Source organism: Leptodactylus fuscus, chromosome 4, assembly GCF_031893055.1.
Source record: "Leptodactylus fuscus isolate aLepFus1 chromosome 4, aLepFus1.hap2, whole genome shotgun sequence".
Taxonomy (NCBI): domain Eukaryota; kingdom Metazoa; phylum Chordata; class Amphibia; order Anura; family Leptodactylidae; genus Leptodactylus; species Leptodactylus fuscus.
In genome coordinates, this window is record NC_134268.1 from 132584060 (window position 1) to 132605262 (window position 21203).

Sequence of the window (21203 nt, forward strand, 5' to 3'; positions counted from 1 at the left end):
CCAACCATGATTGTCTCCATCCAGATCCCCTGTGGAGAGAGCCAACATGAGGTAGGGGTTGTTAAGAACTTGCCCCATGACCTCATTCTGGGACGGGACTTTCCCCTATTTTGGACTCTGTGGTGGGGAAAGCAAGGGTCAGAGGATTCAACCCCAAGAATACCACAAGTGTTGTCTGGTCAGGTCCTTGAGCCTGAACCTAATGACCAGGACTCTAGGGTTACAGCCGTAGGGGTGACCCAGGCGCTGATGAGGTGTTCCCCCGCATGGTTGTCAACCAGGAGTTGTTATACCGAGTTAACAGGGTGCAAGGTGAGACCTTAGAGCAATTACTGGTACCCCAGCCGTATCGCCGGACGATGCTGGAGTTGGCACATAAACATGTGCTAGGGGGTCACCTAGGTGCCACAATAACGCTGGACCGCATATTGCAGCGTTTTTATTGGCTGGGGGTATATCATGAGGTTAAAGTGTTTTGTGAAACATGTCCAGAGTGTCAGTTGCATGTCCCCATGGCACATTTTCAAAGCCCCTTGGTACCTCTGCCCATTATTGAGGTGCCCTTTGAAAGGATTGCCATGGACTTGGTAGGTCCTTTAGTTAAGTCTGTTCGATGGCATCAGCATATTCTGGTAGTCATGGACTACCCGATATCCTGAAGCCATCCCTCTACGGCACACGTCAGCAAAATTAATAGCTAAAGAGTTGTTCGCCATGTTTTGCAGAGTGGGACTACCCAAGGAGATCCTCACAGATCAGGGGACCCCGTTGTCTACAGTCACCAGGGAATTGTTTAAACTTTTTAATATCAAACAGTTGCGTACATCTGTTTACCATTCCCAGACAGACGGGTTAGTAGAACGGTTTAACAAAACCTTAAAAAGTGTGCTGAAAAAGGTGGTTAGCAAGGATGGAAAAGACTGGGATGTTCTGTTACCCTATTTGATGTTTGCCATCCGTGAGGTATCGCAGGCTTCCACTGGGTTTTCCCCTTTCGAGTTGGTTTACGGCAGACATCCTAGGGGTCTCTTGGACATTGCCAAAGAGACGTGGGAGCAAGAACCCACCCCCCACAAAAGTGTTATTGAACATATTGCTTGTATGCAGGACAGGATAGTGGCAGTCATGCCCATGGTTAGAGAGCATCTGCAGGGGGCCCGAAAGGCTCAAAGCCGTGTTTACAATAGGTCGGCGAGGGTAAGTCCCTTTAAACCCGGTGACCGAGTATTTGTACTCATTCCCACAGTGGAGAGTAAGCTTCTTGCCAAATAGCAAGGCCCCTATGAGGTAATGGAAAAGATAGGGGAAGTGAACTAAAAGGTTCGTCAGCCAGGTAGGAGAAAAAAAAAAAAAAAAGTTTATCATGTAAACCTGCTAAAGGCATGGAAAGGCAGAGAGAAACTGCTTAAAGAAAGGTCTCCAACTAAACTGTCTCCCGTGAAATCCCCACAGGCTGTAGTTGGGACTACAGAGGTAGCAGCAGGAAGGAATATCAGAGACCCTCACAAAAAGTCAGCAACATGAATGCAAAGAGATTGTAGCTAGAAATACAGATGTGTTCACTGAGCAACCCAGGCGTACATGCCTAATTAAATATGATATTGTCGAGAGTCATTGAGGAGTCCAAAAGTGAATGGGCCAGTCCCATTGTTCTAGTTCCCAAACCAGATGGGACATTGTGTTTCTGCAATGACTACAGGAAACTAAACGAGGTGTCTAAGTTTAACGCCTACCCCATGCCTCGGGTAGACAAACTTATGGAGAGGTTGGGAGGGGCCCGGTACTTCTCTACGCTTGATCTCACTAAGGGATATTGGCAGGTACCCCTGACAGATAGAAAGCGCCAAAGAAAAGACTGCTTTTATCACCCCTGAGGGACTTTTTCACTAAGTCGTGTTACCGTTCGGGCTCCATGGGGCCCCAGCTACATTCCAACGGTTAATGGACATAGTGTTGATACCTCATAGAAAATACGCCTCAGTGTATCTGGATGACATCATCATTTTCAGCAATGACTGGGAGAGTCATTTGGCCAAGGTACAAGCGGTAGTGGATTCTTCGAGAGCAGCCGGCCTGACTGCCAACCCCAAAAAGTGTGCTTTGGGGATGGAGGAGACACGCTATTTGGGGTATGTGATCGGCCGTGGTATAATCAAAACCCAGGTCAACAAGGTCGACGCTATCCTGGAATGGCCTCGACCTCTGAGCACCAAACAAGTTAGGTCATTTTTGGGCATAGTTGGGTATTACAGGCGGTTTATACCCAACTTTGCCACGGTATCTGCTCCCCTGACAGACCTTCTAAAAGGTAAGAAGTCCGTTATGGTGCAGTGGAATGACCAGGCCGAAAGTGCTTTTCAGGCGCTAAAGTTGGCCCTTTGTGGATCTCCTGTCCTCATTATGCCCAACTTTAAGAGGGAGTTTGTGGTCCAGACGGATGCATCAGATGTATGGCTGGGAGCTGTTCTGTCTCAGGAGGTGAATGTAGAGAAACATCCGGTCACCTACGTGAGCAGGAAACTCACGCCAGCAGAAAAGAACTACAGCATAGTGGAGAAAGAGTGCCTGGCCATAAAAAGGGCATTAGAACCCCTGAGGTACTACTTGCTAGGGAGGCAGTTCTGCCTAGTGACCGACCACTCACCCCTCACTTGGATGAGCAGGACCGAGGACAAGAATGCCAGGGTGACTAGGTGGTTCTTGTCACTTCAGAATTTTAAGTTATTATATATATATATATATATATATATATATATATATATATATATTATATATATATATATCTCAGGTCACAGACTCCTACATATAATATCTTACCACGTCTAACTAAAGTTCCACGTACCCATTGGCAGTACATATTTGTCATGTGTTAGTCCCATAGAAGAATTTCAGATATGATACGGAAAGACAGACTTGATATACAAGCCCCATAAATGTGTTGTTTGTATTGTTATTCTATCCTGTCACTACATTGGTTTATTGTTAGTGTGAGTTGACAGCTAATGGGATCATTCACTTTAATATACTCTTTTTCTTGTGAAGTTCTACATATCAGTTTACAATCTGGCCAGATTTGGTCTGATCCAGGTTGTTGTAATTTCCCATCTGACAATATTGCATTGTAGTCCTAATGTATTCTCTGAAGAGTTCATACTGTCGAGCTTTTTAGATTCAGTTAGTTTAGGTACTTAATCCTTATCAATGAATTATCCTTTTTATGTGTTTTACCACAGTACTATACTTGTGTGTAGCCTATTCTCACTGGCCAGATTTATTTTACCATTTTCATGGTGCGCTATTTCCCTGCATCATTTCTGTATTTCATTACGTGGTTTCGATACACATACTTATAAGTTTCTATATTTTTGAACGGAGTCTGGCAGCCTGATGTAACTTCCCAACCACAAACACTGTTGGATAGGGGACATAAAAAGGCATACACACGCTTATGGTGCTGTTTCTAGAAGTAACCTAGGTTAGAAAATGAACTTTTATTCTGTCTTACACCATATTGGCAAACACATGCTGACTTTGCAAGTCATGGAAAAATCCTTCCCTTTCCACATCTTGATTGAACAGATCCAGCATTCCTCAACATTGTCCTGTGTGGCACTGAATGCTGTTAAGATGAAAGGGGGCATTCTACTAAACTGTAACTTCTAGTCATTGTAACCACAGAATCTATGTTTTTCATATCTTGCACTCATGAAAGTCATTAGTTGTATATTTGCAATAAATACTGTTGTCAAAGGCATTATCTGAGCTATATGTCAGTGACTCCAAATGTAAACATATCTAAAGAGCAAATTACCTATTTTCAACCTTATATGACTGGTCAGATTTTTGGATATATGAGGTATTAGGGGTGCTCAAAGGGTATTAAAAATAAAGGATGTTTCTATCCTACATTTAAAGGGATTCTATCATTAGAATACCTTTTTAACTAAATACACGTAGGAATAGCCTTAAGAAAAGCTATTCTTCTCTTACCTTTAGAAGTCTTCTCCGCTGTTCACTGCTGTTCAATAGATATTCCCAGTTTTCAAGCGGACATGCGCAGTTGGCTCTTTTGGATGAAGACGTGATGGGAGCACGAGAGAAGAGGTGGAGGCGGAGAGGAAGATAATGGCCGTCGCTGGAGAGTTTGAGCACAGGGGAACGCCAACAGTGCCTTATTTGCATAACAACAAAAACCGGGAATATCTACCAAACGGCAGAGCGGAGAAGACTTCTAAAGGTAGGAAAAGAATAGCCTTTCTTAAGACTATTCCTACATGTATTTAGTTATAAAGGGTATTCTAATGATAGAATCCCTTTAAGGCAATGTCCACATCTGATTCAGAATCTGTTATGAGTCTCAGTTGCAGATCTAATAAGAAAAAATCACCATAAAGATTATAGTCAATGGATGTATAGGGATCTGCTGTCATATGGCGTCTGTCATATGATGGATCTGTCCCCGACATGCATCCCATCCTATAACAATGGAAAGCCCAAATGAGATTTCAAACAGAATCTGAAATAATATAAACATCAGTGTACAACTTACTGGAAGAATTAAAGGGATAATAGCACACTTCCAAGCTCATGTGTATTGTTAAATACATGTGACATTTTTTTTTACAAAAGCGTATGCAATATAATGGTAGTATTTTCTTTAATTCTTCACTTTATATATGTATTTTATCATTAAAGTTTCACATGAGGGACACATGGCAATATGGATAAACCAGTCTAATGCCCTGTATTATGTGAACCTTCAGCTCTCCATTATTTCTATAATAAGCAGTGATTAGAATTGGCCCATAATCTCTAACCCTCATCCAATACTGGATTTATAGCTGTATTGGGATTGTTCATGTTTATTTATTTGGTGACTGTTTTTTAACAGAAGCAGTTTTACATTGGGCTTTGCATCATTTCAGAAATGCCTTCTGAGAAATGTTAAGGCTAAAATCTCAAGTGGCTTTCATGATAACGCGTCCAAAAGCATTTTGGGCAGGAAACCATCTACACAGCCTTCCTCTAAATCATAGGTCATCAGAAAAAAACAGAGAAGCCAAAATTCCATAGAAATATTCAGCCACTCCACCAAATCTGGCAGCTAATAAATCTTTTTATGAGACACTCTCCAGTTATCTGGTACGATAGTAATCAATTCCATACTTTCCTTGTGCAGAATAGAGATTATTTTGTGGAGTCTCAAGTGGTGAGAGGCATTGTACACCTCCCTTGGCACACCTTAGTTCTCAGGATGTGGTATATATAAAACACAAAACCTTCCTACCTTCTTTATTCATTCTCTCATTTTTTGCATACTTTATAACTTATTTGTCCCAGATGGGCAAAATGCTCTACATTTGGTCTCAATGATAAGATTCAGCTATGTTTCCTGAGGTTCATAATGTACACACTATAATAAAGCTGCAACATCTAGATGCAATGTATAATAGTTTGTGGGTTTATTTTAGATTTAGTGGTATAATGTACATGTAAACAACAATGCAGAAACCCCTTTCTATGATGTCTACATTAAGTTTTGCATTCTTAACATAGCAGGGTCTTAAAGTAAATTTTACTAACAGGTAACTCCACTTAATTTGCATATCTCTTTTACTTCTAATGCTATCTTAAATAAAATTAAAAAAAATTGAAATTGAGATTTAATAGTATGAAATTCACAAACTGGTAACATGAAAGCGCTATTTAACAGATATCACATGACTGTTATGATGATGGTCCATTGTAACAGGTTGTTAAAATATATGTCATGTCCTATTTTTTCAAGGCCCCAACACAGTATAATATGCTGCACAGTGACTCTTACACAGTATAATAAGCCCACAGTAGCCCCCGCATGATTAATATGCTCCCAAGTGGCATCACACAGTATAATATATTCCACACAGTGGCCCCACACAGTATTACATGGTCCTCTATATATGTGCTCCACAGCACAAGACACAGTATTATATGTGCCACAGTAGCCCTAACACAATATTATATGCTCCACAGTGTCCCTCACACAGTATAATATGCTCCACAGTGGTCCCACAAAGTATAATATGCTACACAGTAGGTCTACACAGTATAATATTCTCCACAGTAGCCCTCACTCAGTATAATATTCTCCACAGTGGCCCTCACTCAGTATAATATGCCCACAGTGGCCCTCACACGGTATAATGTTTCACAGTGTTTAACTATGATACAGTGGCTCCTATGCACATGGCCAAGATAGGTCCAGACCTACCACCCTCACATGGATTGTTTCACACAGACGGGACTCAACGGGTGCAAAGGGCCCTTATACTGTTTGCTCTCAAGTTGCCTTGTTTATCACAAAAGAAAGTTGACAAAAAGCAATTATTTTCTAACTGTTGCTTAAGTTCCTTTGTTCATAACAAGAACTGAAATTTTGGGTAGCATGTATTACAATTTTTCTTACTTACACTACTTCTTACACTACTCAGAACATTTTATTTTTTATATAAGACATCAATATCCTTTAAGTGTATTCTGCTTATCCCACAAAGAAAAAGTAAAGAACAGAAGCTCTGGGCTTTTTCATGCAGACTTTGTAAAGAAAAAAAATAAGTCATTTATAGATGTTTGCTAATCGGTTTCTCTCTTCTCTGAGGAACAACAACAACAAGCATGGTGTTGGAAAACATTGCATGTCTTATCTTCCTAAACAGCACCAGACGTACACTTTCAGTGGCACGAGCAATTTGCCAAGCCAACTGTAATAGTAGCGAGATCTCGAGTACACAAAGGGAAGGCTTTGAATTATTAATAGATTGCCGTTAAGGAAATGATAGCATTTTATCACCCACCTCTAGTAGCAGCTCTCCTTCTGGCATGGCAATCCCTCCGGATGGGTTGTCTCCTTTTATTGCGTGACCGACCGGCTGGCATGGTTGCTTCTTGGAATGCTGTTCCTCAATTGCTGTTAAACAAGGTAAGTAAAAAAAAAATTATATAAGTAACAGAACTGATCAGTGTGAGAGACTCAGTGAAGTGTTACAGTCAGAGGTCACAGAAAGAGCAGCATGCAATTTTCATATCTGACAGCAAGCAAGAAGCTCTATGCTTTTTATGATTTGCTCATTACCAAACCTTTATTTTACATTTGAAGCTACCAGACAATTTATGCACAGCAAAAAAAAAAATCACTGCAATTATTAATGCCCTTGCTATGTATGATATCAATCCAAAACTGCAATAATGAGACGGATTTAAATTTCTTTACAATATTTAATTATATTAACCCTTTCCTACTGTAGCAAATTGAAATTTTTTTATTTTTAGCTGTCTCCATCTTCCAAGAGCCATGACTTTTTTCCATTTTCAGTCGCGATGACCATAATAGAGCTTGTTTTCTTTCAATGTTTTACAAAGTGCATTGGAAAACTGTAAAAAAATATTTTTTATGTGGTGCTTGCTTTTTGTGGAGTTAACTATAGTTTTTAATCGTATCATTTTGGGGAAGATGAGATGAACTAAACACAGCAACTCCTGAAGTTTTTTTTTTTTGTAATGAAAGGACATACTCGAGTATAAGCCAACCCGAATATAAGCCGAGGCCCCTATTTTTACCACAAAAAACTGGGAAAACTTATTGACTTGAATATAAGCCTAGGAGGGAAATCCACCATTAGTAACCCTTATATGGGGCACACAGGGGTTAATATGAGGGACATGATGGAGTTAACTGTTATTAACGTAAGGCACACGGAGTTACTGAAACTAAATTAATAGCCCCAAACGCCTGACATTACAAGGAATAGTATCTAAAGGAAGGTACCTGTGTATGTCACTGTAGTTTCCTCTCCTCCATACAACAGACATCTCCTATAAGACACAATGAATCCTGGCCACTGATTTATCTGCAGATGTTGCATTCTAGTTTCTACAGGACCTTTGATGACATCACAGTCACGTGACCTTACATGACAAGCCAATCACACAACAGTAGCACTAAAGGACCTCCCCCTTTGTTTAATTTATGCAGGTCCTTCAAGTTTCTGTGCTTCGTGAATCCCGACTCGAGTATAAGCCAAGAGGGGCTTTTTCAGCATAAAAACACTGCTGAAAAAGTCAGCTTATACTCAAGTATATAACTTTTTTTGAAAAAGCCCTTTGTAGGTCAATGCCCCATGTAGTGGGATGGAGCAAAAAAAGGCACTGCGGAATAAAACGCTGTAATATAGCATTGTTGTTTTCTCCGTATTGCTTTTCACTAGAGATGAACGAACACTAAAATGTTCGGGGTTTGAAATCCGATTCGAACAGCCGCACACTGTTCGACTGTTCGAATGGGATTCGAACCCCATTATAGTCTATGGGGGGAAATGCTCGTTTCAGGGGTAGGCAACATTCGATCAAATTCTACTTACCATGTCCATGAGTGAGGGTCGGGCTGCATTATTCTCCCTGTGCAGCATCCCCGCGTCCTCTTCCGGCCTTGAATTCACTCTGCTAGGCATCGGGCCTGGGCAGAGCCGACTGCGCATGCCCGCACTACAAGCACTGTGAATGCAGAGCCGGAAGAGGACGCGGGAGCACTGCGCAGGGAGAAGACTTCTAAAGGTAAGAGAAGAACCAGCGATGATTGGCAATGTATAGCATTCTGCCAATCAACGCTGGTTCTGCATCGAATCTTAACTTCGAACAGCTAGTAGTATTCGATCGAACACCTACTCGATTGAGTACTACTCGCTCATCTCTACTTTTCACATAAAGTCCACAGAGTTCTCCTCTGCTGACTTTCTATACCCATAGGGAAACTGCTGGTTTTTCCATAGGTATAATTGACACTCTGCAATTTCCAAAAATGCGATAGTTTTGTAAATCGCAGCATTTCCGCTGCGCATAATTTTTTGCAAAGTGTGGATGGAATTCGCAGGGCTTGTAAAATACAGCAGTTTTACTGATATACTGTGGCCAAACAATGGTGTTTATGCCACATGTGGCCCCGGCCTTAAGGATGAATTTCTACATAACCAACCAAGATGCATAACCACACAACCAAGATGCAATTGCAATGTGTATGAAACTCACACTGAAATAGAGACTGATGTGGTATTAAAGTATGGTTTGCTTCCTTGCTCGTGTCAATGATCAGACTCATCTCATTCACCAATATCCCTTCTCCCAACTCTACCAGTGAAAGTTATCTGGCTACCCTGAAATGCATAGGTGCATATAAACATCCATGCACCTATGCTGTCCAGTGCCTTTCCTGCACCAATCCTTAATAACATACAGGGGTGATAGAACTGGGTGTTATTATTGCCATGTAATTCAGGAGGAACGGAATACTGGCCATGGAGCGCTCTCTTTGGAAGAACTGACAAAAGTACTCATTTGTCTACCCCTACTCTTGTTTTTAATATTACAGTGTATAGAGAAGGATGCAAACAGAGGATGCTACATTTGTATAACTCATTCAGATGACTTTTCAGTCTCCTGCTCTGATGCTCTGACGGATCACAACAACAGACTTTTGAAAATTTCCTTAGACAAAAAATACAAATAAATAAATTAATCCTAACATATAAAGCTACTATAAAGTAATCCCTGCTACATACAAAGCTTAGATACATCAGTACCATATTTGTATACATTACGCGCATATCACATTGAAAGCAATAGGTAAAAAAGCCTCCCATTGAGTTCAATGGGTAGAGTGCGTAAGACCAAACCCATTTAACTCAATGGGAATCTGTTTTACTGCGCTCACTTTGAACGTGTTTACATGTCAGAATAAGCGGAGTGTTAACTCCGTATGAAAGCAGCCTTATTTAGATTGGTATCTGGACACCATGTCATGTTTGCAGACCCCTGAGGTGCCAATGAAGTGGAATTCCCAATGGAGTGACCCCATTTTGAAAACTGCACTAATCAAAATATGTATGAAAGGGTGTATTAAGCATTTGTATCCTAGATGTGAATGCACAGCTGAGAGTGAAAAGTGAATATGTAAGCTGTGCAGAATACATTGGAAACACCAAATTCCCTAGGGTTCAAAATGATAATTTTCCAGATCTATAAGAAAACTAATTTTTTAGGGACCATTTCAGATCTGAAGGGGATTATAAAGTCCTATATATTAGAACCCCTCCATAAATCACCCCATTTTCAAAACTGCACCTCTCAAATAATTCAAAATAGCATTTGGGAAGTTTGTTAACCCTTTAAGCATATACACGGTAATTAAAACTATATGAAGGTGAAATTTAGACATTTCTTTTTTTTTTCAATTATAAATTGCCCTAAAATCAACACATCCACAAAGAGTTAAAGGAGAAAATGCATCTCACAGTTTGTTATGCATTTTCTCTCGAGCACAGAAATACCCTACACGTGGATGTAAACTGATGTTTGGGCACACGGCAGCGTATGGAAGGGAAGGAGTGACACTTGGAATTTGAAAAGAAGATTTTGCTGGAATAGTTTTCAGGTTCTCTTTTGCAGAGCCTCTAGAGTACCAAAACAATGGAAACCCCCCAAAAGTAACTTCATTTTGGAAACTACATCCCTGACAGAATTCAGATTTTATTAACATTGGGTTTTAACATTTAACATATATACTGTAAGTATATATAGTGAGGCAAGATGGCAAAGCCTCATTACTACAGTTTTTTTTTTTTTTTTTAACAGAATTGCGTAGGTTAAGAAAATGGGGAAACATTTCCAGAAATGGGGAAACGTAATGCCACCGGAAAATTGGAAAATGTGCCCTGGGCACAGCTTAGATAGCTTAGCTTGGTAGCTTAGATTAGAAAGATCATTTTATCCCAGACAACTCCTTTAACTATCTCCAGAAGACTGACCACTTCACAAGTCTCTTGCACAGCCATTAGTTACAACCCTCAACCTCTAAAGACACAGGATATTGTACTGAATGGTCTGTCTATTGTGGTGCTGTCCTGGGATGTCTCCTTAGAATTCTTTGAGCGCTCAGAAAGTCTTTGTCCTGAAATGAGCCGGATATGATGTAAAATTCACATGATACATTATAGGTTCAAAACATCAATTTTGGGGTCTTTTTACTGCCTTGATCTTCACATGAAGTCATGGTTGGCTTTCTCTAGCATGTATTTGAGGGTGGTAACAAGAGATTAATAAGCTAGCATGTTTTAATGCTATATCTTATATTTATAAGAAGTTTTTTTTTATGTGCAATTTAGTTAATGTATTTTATGCAACATTGCTTTATATAATTTTAAGTAATTTTCAGTAACGCCTTATGGCCCTAGCACATGACTGAATCTCGTCCATGGGAAACGGTCTGTGTGTGGGCATTAGGACCAGGATTGAACTCAGTCGTGTGCATAGAAGCCACTGCATCATAGTCAGTTACGATGCAGTGAACTCCCGAAAAGTCTAATGATCAGGCTGTTCAGGAGCTCACTGCATCATAACTCACTATGATGTAGTGGCTCCTATGAACAGGGCTGTGTTCAGTCTGGGTCCTACTGTCCACACATGGACTATTTCCCATTGAGGGGACTTGGTTGTGTTCAAGGACCCTTCGTAAATATTTCTGACTGTAGAAAGTAAGCAGTGTGAACACTATTTTCTCACTTAAGTTATCTAGAAAATGTAGCATACAGTAAAAATCAGTCATGTGGTAGTCATGTGGTTGCATTACCCCTTCCCGCTACAGCCATTTTTGATTTTCAATTTTTTACTCCTCTCCTTCCAAAATGATGTCACCTATATTCTGCAGGTTGTCACGATTCTGGCAATATCATTCATTTAGTCTTGGTTATGTTTTAACACGTTAAGGTCAAAGCTGATTTTGCTGTGTTTTATTTTTTTTCTTTTTTGCTAAAACCAAGAATGGTCACAAAAAGAATGGGAAATATATAGGAAACTTTTATATTTCTCCCTTCTGCTCAATCCACTCCTGGCTTTAACTCAAAAAATTGCAACCAACTCTGCAACAAAAAAGGTATGTTTTCCGCAACGTGGGAGCTCAGCCTAAAAAAAAAATAATTCAAAAACACAAAGTATTGTGGGAATTGGGGAATGTCTGAGTTCTATTACAGGATCCAATTGAAGATTTCCAGCAACCTAAAAATGTGTTCACTGCCCCCAAATCTCATCTCTAGAGTCAGCAGCTGTCACATCGTAGGTTGGGTTCAGTCAGGAGAACTGCTGTTACATCACGTTTCTGTCTATATGTCTATCAGGTAAGCTATTGTTAGATCACAAGAATGTTTTATAAGAGCATATATCTGTTATACCACAAATGGACTTCTGTCAGATATGCTACTGTGACATCATGATTAGGTATCAGCATAGTGGGCTGGTGTGACATCATCACTCTTTACTATGAGCAATGTTGTGCTGATATGACAACTATGTTTCTTTCAGGTGAAATTTTAGAAATCACAATAAGGGGGTGATTACACTTGTGCCCCTGTCCGCTCTTTTGGTTTCCGTCCTAATCTCCTGAAAAACTACATAGGGGACAGCTTGCTGGTGGTCAGTTTAAAAACCCATTAATTTGAATTGGTTTTTAAAGCAAGCCGCTGGTGTCCGTATGCAGCCTCTCCATTTTTTATTTTTTTTGCCCAGACACAAAATCCTGCATGTCCAACTTTGTGTCTGTGCTAAAAAAAAACGGTTTCACCGCGGAGAGGCTGCATACGGAAACTGGTGGTTTACTTTAAAAACCAATTCAAATGAATGAGTTTTTAAAGTGACTGCCAGCAAGCCATCCCCTGTGCAGTTTTTCCAGGGGTTAGGACGGAAACCCAAAGGGCGGACAGTGGCACAAGTGTGAACACTGCATTAGTTGTGATGTCAAGTACAGTACATCACAGGTAGTGTTAGTAAGGTAAGAACAGGGGTGACTTTAACATTTGTACCATCAAACCGACAGCTGGAGATCAAGATGCCATATAAAATTCTTTATTGCATGAGACTCCTCTGTTATAATAAATATACATCAAAATGAAAACTATATTAAATATGTTTCTTCTTTATCTAGCATTACATTTCTTACTATTGCTAGCACTAGAGATGAGCGAATTTTTAAAAAAATTAAATTCGGCCAATTTTCCGTAATGATTCAATTTGATCAAAATTAATTCACGGTGAATAGTATGGCGCTGCCAGGAAGGACTTCCCGCAAACCACGGTGGAAGCATGGTGTGCAAACAGAAACCATCACTAAGGGGTGTTTTACCCTGAAACGTGTCAAATAGTATGTGGTCCTAAGTTGTTTTGTACTTTTTATTTATGGAGCATTAAAAGTAAATTTTTAGTATTTCTTTTTCTGGATTTTTTGTTGGTTGCTGGAATTTTTTATTTTTTTCTGGAGTATGTAACGGCTGACACTGTCCTCTAACATGACCAACCAGAGCTGAGCTCCAATCGCGGGTGTTAACCCCTGAGATGCCGCAACGTTTTCGGGTGGTGCCGTGGCTCCTATTCGGCAGCCTTGGGTCTGACTAGTGATCTACCTGTCTGCCCCATCTCTGTCCCACCGCATACCTGATTGACCCTGCCTTAAATGGAGACTGTAAACCTATGCGTCAGCCTCCTATACTGCAATACATGTGTATTGTAGCGTGTATTTATTAAAGCAGTGATCAGAATATCGCTGTTTCAATCCCCGATGGGGTCAAAAAGACAAAATGTAAAAAAAAAGTAGTGGCTCCTACACAGTATTGTATAGTCCACAATGGCCCCTACACAGTATTATATACCCACAGTGGCCCTCACACAGTATTACATGCTCAGAGTTCCCCCAGTATTATATTATCCACAGTGACACAAACAGTATTATATGCTCCCAAGACCTCCCTTCCCCACAGAGCTGGTGCTATTATACTCTGGGATCTCCTCAGGCACGTGTCTGATGTCCTGCTCCTCAGACATCACTGATGGGGCTTGTGATTGGGCCTCAGCAGTCATGTAGGGTGCGATGACGCCATTACGCTGGCGCGCTCCTTGTGACAGCTGGGGTCAAATCACAGGGAGCAGGACCTCAGTCACCAGCCGAAAAAGTTCTGGAGTGGATGCTGAGCCCAGGACAGGTGAATATCAGTATATATATATATTTTTTTTACTTTTAATCACCTCTGCTGGCCTGGCATCTAATGAAAAGGGACCCAGCAATATCTAGATCTCTCTCAATTAGCAGTATGTATAGTGGTCAGGGAACCAGGCTGACCGCCATCATGGGGCCCCGGCACTTGCTCCGGTACATCGGGTGCTGACACCAGCCCTATCGCCACCCTCCAATCTCACCACAGGGGGCTGCCGAGGAGGACATGTAGCATGGTGGAACCTATTGAATGCTGTGGTCATGTTGACCATGGCATCCAATGGGTTAAAATCCCCGGTCAGAGAACAGGTTATGGAGCAGGGTGATGCTGCCCGTAAGCAGCAGCTAATATCAGGGAAAGATTATTACTGCAACAAACTTTCCCTGATATCGCCATTACATGATAGGAACCTGAACCTATGCGATTCGTTACTGTGAAGTGTGAGGAAATCCGGATACCATGTGAATCGAATATTTTCTGAAACTGAGATTGAATGCCACTTCGTCTGCTTCGATTTGCTCATCTCTAGCTAGCACTTTACAGAAGCCAGTCATAGGTGTAGTGTATTATAAAGGTTAACATTTGTGGCCATCCTTTTCTTGCATTTACCACATAAGTTACTATATTTCTATTATTGCAGAGTCATTTTGAAATCTCGATTCTTTGGGTATTCAAAAGTATTTCTCGCAATAAATGAATAGCATTGTGTATTGTTAGAGGGAAGGTAGGAATAGAGATAACTAACATAACAACAGTTTATACATGTACATATCTACATATCCAGGTTTTGTATATTCTGTCATTAAAGTTTGTGAATTCTTTTTATTATACTGCTAAAAGACCTTCTCAACAACAAAATGTAACCATTCTGAAATGCTCCAATATTGCTCCAAATGAATATAATCTCTGTTTCACCACTTACTTTAATACAGCACTTATGAATGATGAACACTGGCCATATATATAACACTAACTTTTTATAGATATTTTTTATTACATTTCATTACTTCTTTCTTATATTTTTTGTGATTCATTTCCTGATTTTCTATGTTTGTATATCTGTCCCAGGCTCCTAGTCACAGCACATTCGCAGTCTGGGCAGGAGTTTCCAGTACTTGCACTTATAAATAAGTCAAACGCTGAATAAATAAGGGCTATTTCTCATTTGTGTCCAGCAGGAGACCTGAATAGAGCTATAATAGGTTATATCCAGGGGCGTAACTACCGTACAGGCAGCGGAGGCAGCTGCCACAGGGCCCGGGACATTACGGGGCCCGATGACAGCCACTACCGCTGCATTTTTTTTTTTCTCAATAGGCCGTTATGGGCCCTATTCACTTGCCGATCCTGGCTGGGCTGGGATCGGTAAGTGACACCGTGGGCCCCACAAATACTATCATTATACTCGGGGGTCTTTGCAGACCCCCGAGTATAATGATCGGCGGACCGGGAGAGGTAAGGGAACGTAACAAACACTGTTACTTACCTCTCCACGAACCTGCCAGGCCTCCTTCCTGACGTCCTTTCTGTGACGTCTGACGTCATTGCAGAAGGACGGCAGCGGAGAAGACAGCGTAGGAGCCGGGGGACAGGTAAGAAACAGTAGTTTTTTATGTTTTAATTCCCCCGGGTCTCCAATTATTATACTCTGGGGTCTGAAAAGACCCCAGAGTATAATATTTGTTTATGGGTTTCCACTATGGGCTATAATACTGTGTGCAGGGGACACTATGGGGGATAACACTGGGTGATAGGGCCACTATGGGGGATAACACTGTGTGCAGGGGCCACTATGGGGGATAATACTGTGTACAGGGGCCACTATAGGGGATAATACTGTGTGCAGGGGACACTATGGGGGATAATACTGGGTGATAGGGCCACTATGGGGGATAACACTGTGTGCAGGGGCCACTATGGGGGATAATACTGTGTGCAGGGGCCACTATTGGGGATGATACTGTGTACAGGGGCCACTATGGGGGATAATACTGTGCGGAGGGGCCACTAAGGGCCATAATACTGTGTGCAGGGTCCACTAAGGGACATAATACTGTGTGCAGCAGCCAGTAAGGGACATAATACTGTGTGCAGGGGCCAGTAAGGGACATAATACTGTGTGCAGGGGCCAGTAAGGGACATAATACTGTGTGCAGGGGCCACTATGGGAGATAGTACTGTGCGGAGGGGCCACTGAGGGACATAATACTGTGTGCAGGGTCCACTAAGGGACATAATACTGTGTGCAGGGGCCAGTAAGGGACATAATACTGTGTGCAGGGGCCGGTAAGAGACATAATACTGTGTGCAGGGGCCACTAATGGACATAATACTGTGTGCAGGGCTTACTAAGGGACATAATAGAGTGCGGAGGAGGGGGTCGGTCGAGGTCTTCGATGTCGGTGTCGGTTGGGGGGGGCCCATGTCAAAAGTTCGCCACGGGGCCCCGCCATTCCTAGTTACGCCACTGGTTATAGCTTTTATAGCTATAACAATTAAAGGATTATCTTATCTAATATTATCTTATCTTAATAGAGAAGCTTTAGAGCACCAGTACTTGCACCTGTCATATATATGTTACTGTGTTTTATATGTATAGTATATGTGTGATCAAACAACAAATCTTTTTAACCCCTTAACGCTAAATCACGTACCTGTACGTCAGGGAATGTGGTTAGTTCCCGCATTCCCACGTACCTGTACGTATTAGAGATCGCACGGGTTCAGAAGCAGAGCCTGTGCGATCTCCACGGGAGGCCGGCTGTATCTGACAGCCAGGCTTCCCCTATAGCAGCAGGGATGGTGATTGCACCGACCCCCCCCCCCCCCTGTTTAACCCTTAAGGTGCCATGATCCATAGTGATCATGGCACCCTAGGGGTTTGGCCGGGCTATAAATCATGTTGCCGGCAGCAGGAGTCTGTGTGAGCTGTAATTTACAGCTACACGCTGCTCCTTAATCCCTCCCCCCATCGGAGCGAGCTCCGATGGGGGGAGGGTTAACCCCTTGGATGCCAGGACGAGGGGAAGCTAGTCTATGCATCTGCATAGCTAGCTTCCTCTATAGACTGCAATACACGTGTATTGCAGTCTGTAATTAGTATAGAACCAGAGATCCTCTCTGATCACTGGTTCTAGTGTGCTTGCAGCACAAATAAAACAATGTAAAAAAGTTTTTGTTTTTTTTTAAATAAAGTGTAAAACAAAAAAAAACAAACAGTTACATTTCTTGTAAATCTGGAAAATCGCTGTTACACTTGTAAGCCTTATAACGTCCAAAATAAAATTAAAATACAATCAAAAGATGATGCCGATATAAAGCAGAGATATGGGAGATAATATTTATTACTGTATTTGGGTGGTATAACTATCTGCCTGAAAAACAGAGAATTTCACATTTTGAAAATTACAATTTTTTCCAAATTTCCATCAAATTTCCTATTTTTTTAATAAGTAAATACAAAAATATTGATTAGTGTTTACCACTAACATGAAGTATAATGTGTTACGAGAAAATAATCCCAAAATCACTTGTGTAAATTAAAGCGTCTCAAAATTATTGCCATTTAAAGTGACACATGTCAATTTTGAAAAAATAGGCCTGGTCCTTAACATACATTTTGGCTGTGTCCTTAAGGGGTTAAAGAGGTATTTTCATCTCAGATATTTATGGGACCCCATTTTGTAAACTACACCCCTCACAGAATTTATCAAGGGGTATGGTGAGCATTTGGATCCAACAGCTGTTTCACAGGTTTTCTTAACATGAACATGAAATTTTTTTTCCAATTCCAAGTGTTAGTTTAGTTCCAGATTTTTCACTTTCACAAGGTGATAAAGGAGAATAAGTACCCCACAATAAATTACATAATTTCTCCTGAACACAATATTACCCCATATGTGGTCTTAAACTGCTGTTTGGGTACAAGGTGGGGCTCAGAACAGATTGAGTGCTATTTGTCTTTCAGAGGGCAAAGAACCAGTGCAATGGAAACGCTCCAAAAATAACCCAATTTTGGAAACTACACCCCTCTCAGAATTTATCAAGGGGTATAATGAGCATTTCGACCGAAGAGATGATTTACAAAAATAAATGTACAGTGGGTGATGCAACATGAAAATTGAAATGTTCCCAGATATATGCTATTTCAGTGCCCGACAAGTCATGTCCAGATTGTGACATTGTTAAGTCAGCTCTCCAGTTATTATACTCTGTTTACTGATTTGGAATTTGTCCAGAGAATTTGTACAGAAATTATGTATTTCTGGAAAAAAATGCCATTTTCACTTTTCACAATCAGCTGCGCATTCATTTTTGGAAAATAAATTAATGCAATACTTAGTTAAAAATTTTAAAGTGTTAAAAATGTTCACTGCACCCCTGGATAAATTCCTTCAAAGGTGTTTCCAAAAGTTTCCAAAATGGGGTTACATGTAAGGGGATTCCACTTTACTGGCAATTCAGGGGCTCTGCAAAGGTGTCATGGCATCCAAATCCAAACCATTTAAATCTGTGCTCCATAAACCAAATGATGTTTCTTCCCTTCTGTGCCTGGCTGTGTTACCAAACAGTAGTATACAGTCCTATGAAAAAGTTTGGGCACCCCTATTAATCTTAATCATTTTTAGTTCTAAATATTTTGGTGTTTTCAACAGCCATTTCAGTTTGATATATCTAATAACTGATGGACACAGTAATATTTCAGGATTGAAATGAGGTTTATTGTACTAACAGAAAATGTACAATATGCATCAAACCAAAATTTGACCACTGCAAAAGTATGGGAACCTCAACAGAACAGTGACATTAATATTTAGTAGATCCTCCTTTTGCAAAGATAACAGCCTCTAGTTGCTTCCTGTAGCTTTTAATCAGTTCCTGGATCCTGGATGAAGGTATTTTGGACCATTCCTCTTTACAAAACAATTCAAGTTCAGTTAAGTTTGATGGTCGCCGAGCATGGACAGCCTGCTCTCAAATGATCTGAAAACAAAGATTGTTCAACATATTTGTTCAGGGGAAGGATACAAAACATTGTCTCAGAGATTTAACCTGTCAGTTTCCACTGTGAGGAACATAGTAAGGAAATGGAAGACCACAGGGACAGTTCTTGTTAAGCCCAGAAGTGGCAGGCCAAGAAAAATATCAGAAAGGCAGAGAAGAAGAATGGTGAGAACAGTCAAGGACAATCCACAGACCACCTCCAAAGAGCTGCAGCATCATCCTGCTGCAGATGGTGTCACTGTGCATCGGTCAACAATACAGCGCACTTTGCACAAGGAGAAGCTGTATGGGAGAGTGATGAGAAAGAAGCCGTTTCTGCAAGCACGCCACAAACAGAGTCGCCTGAGGTATGAAAAAGCACATTTGGACAAGCCAGCTTCATTTTGGAAGAAGGTCCTGTGGACTGATGAAGCAAAGATTGAGTTGTTTGGTCATATAAAAAGGCGTTATGCATGGTGTCCGAAAAAAAACAGCATTCCAAGAAAAACACTTGCTACCCACTGTAAAATTTGGTGGAGGTTCCATCATGCTTTGGGGCTGTGAGGCCAATGCTGACACCAGGAATCTTGTTAAAGTTGAGGGTCGCATGGATTCCACTCAGTATCAGCAGATTCTTGAGAATAATGTTCACGAATCAGTGACGAAGTTGAAGTTACGCCGGGGATGGATATTTCAGCAAGACAATGATCCAAAACACCGGTCCAAATTGACTCTGGCATTCATGCAGAGGAACAATTACAATGTTCTGGAATGGCCATCCCAGTCCCCAGACCTGAATATCATTGAACATCTGTGGGATGATTTGAAGCGGGCTGTCCATGCTCGGCGACCATCAAACTTAACTTGAATTGTTTTGTAAAGAGGAATGGTCCAAAATACCTTCATCCAGGATCCAGGAACTGATTAAAAGCTACAGGAAGCGAGTAGAGGCTGTTATCTGTGCAAAAGGAGGCTCTACTAAATATTAATGGCACTTTTCTGTTGAGGTGCCCATACTTTTGCATCGGTCAAATTTTTGTTTAATGCATATTGCACATTTTCTGTTAGTACAATAAACCTCATTTCAATCCTGAAATATTACTGTGTCCATCAGTTATTAGATATATCAAACGGAAATGACTGGTGCAAACACCAAAATATTTAGAACGAAAAATGATTAAGATTAATAGGGGTGCCCAAACTTTTTCATAGGACTGTATATCCACATATGACACTAAGTACTCTATTCTGGGTGCAACAGTGTCATACATGTGGGCATGAACTGCTAGTTGGGAACAAAGCAGGGCACAGAAGGGAAGGAGTGCTCTGTGGCTTTTGAAGTACAGATTTAGATGTTTGGTATCTGGATGCCATATCATATTTTCAGAGTCCCTAAAGTGGCAGTAAAGAGGAATCCCAATTGCTGATTGGCATAGACTTCCATTGTAGTGAACAGTCGGGCACCTCATTTATCACTAGCACTAGTCTTCTTTACTTAGGGCATTCATGTTAGACCATTATGCAGACAACATTTAGAATGATGTATGACACGTGTACATAACATGTTGGGGAAGTTTCAGTATAGACAATGAGTTAGTATGGTTTAGCTGTTAGTCCTACAGTAGATATTTGAGCGTTCATTTACAGATAATGTTGCTTACATCAATTTTCATCTAAATCCTGCTTTCAATAGGCATTACCATTGTAAATTAAAGGGAGTCTGTTAGTAGACCCCTTTAACCACTTCAGTACCGGGCTAATTTGTGGTCCAGGACCAGACACATTTTAGGTTTATTTTGTATGTGCGGTTTTGAGGTCTGTAACATTTTTCCTGTATGTCTCAGTCAACTAATTTTTGCGTCTTTTTTCCGGGACACATAGGGCTTTATTTTTATGTTATCTTTATTTTCGAATGTGTTTTAATATTTTTTTTATATCTGGGAAAATATAAACAAAATAGGAGGGAAATTGTGTCTGGTTTTCAATTTATTATTTTTTAAAAATTTAATAACACAAAGTGTCACTGAAAAACTTTATAATATAGTTTTTCCTCTCCGTTACGGTAATTTTTATTTTGTATGGTGTATTAGCGTATTATTTTATTTATTTTTTTATTTTTTATTTACATTTTTTAAAAACTTTTTAATTATA

At 40.6% G+C, this 21203-nt stretch overlaps 1 protein-coding gene across 1 annotated transcript in view; it reads right to left on the reverse strand.

Moving 5' to 3' along the window:
* AHRR (aryl hydrocarbon receptor repressor) overlaps positions 1 to 21203 on the reverse strand; it is a 238436-nt gene that overhangs the window by 115641 nt on the left and 101592 nt on the right. Inside the window, exon 4 of the mRNA XM_075271111.1 lies at positions 6837 to 6949. Coding sequence (XP_075127212.1) covers positions 6837 to 6949 — 113 coding nt within the window. The remainder of the gene's footprint in view (positions 1 to 6836; positions 6950 to 21203) is intronic.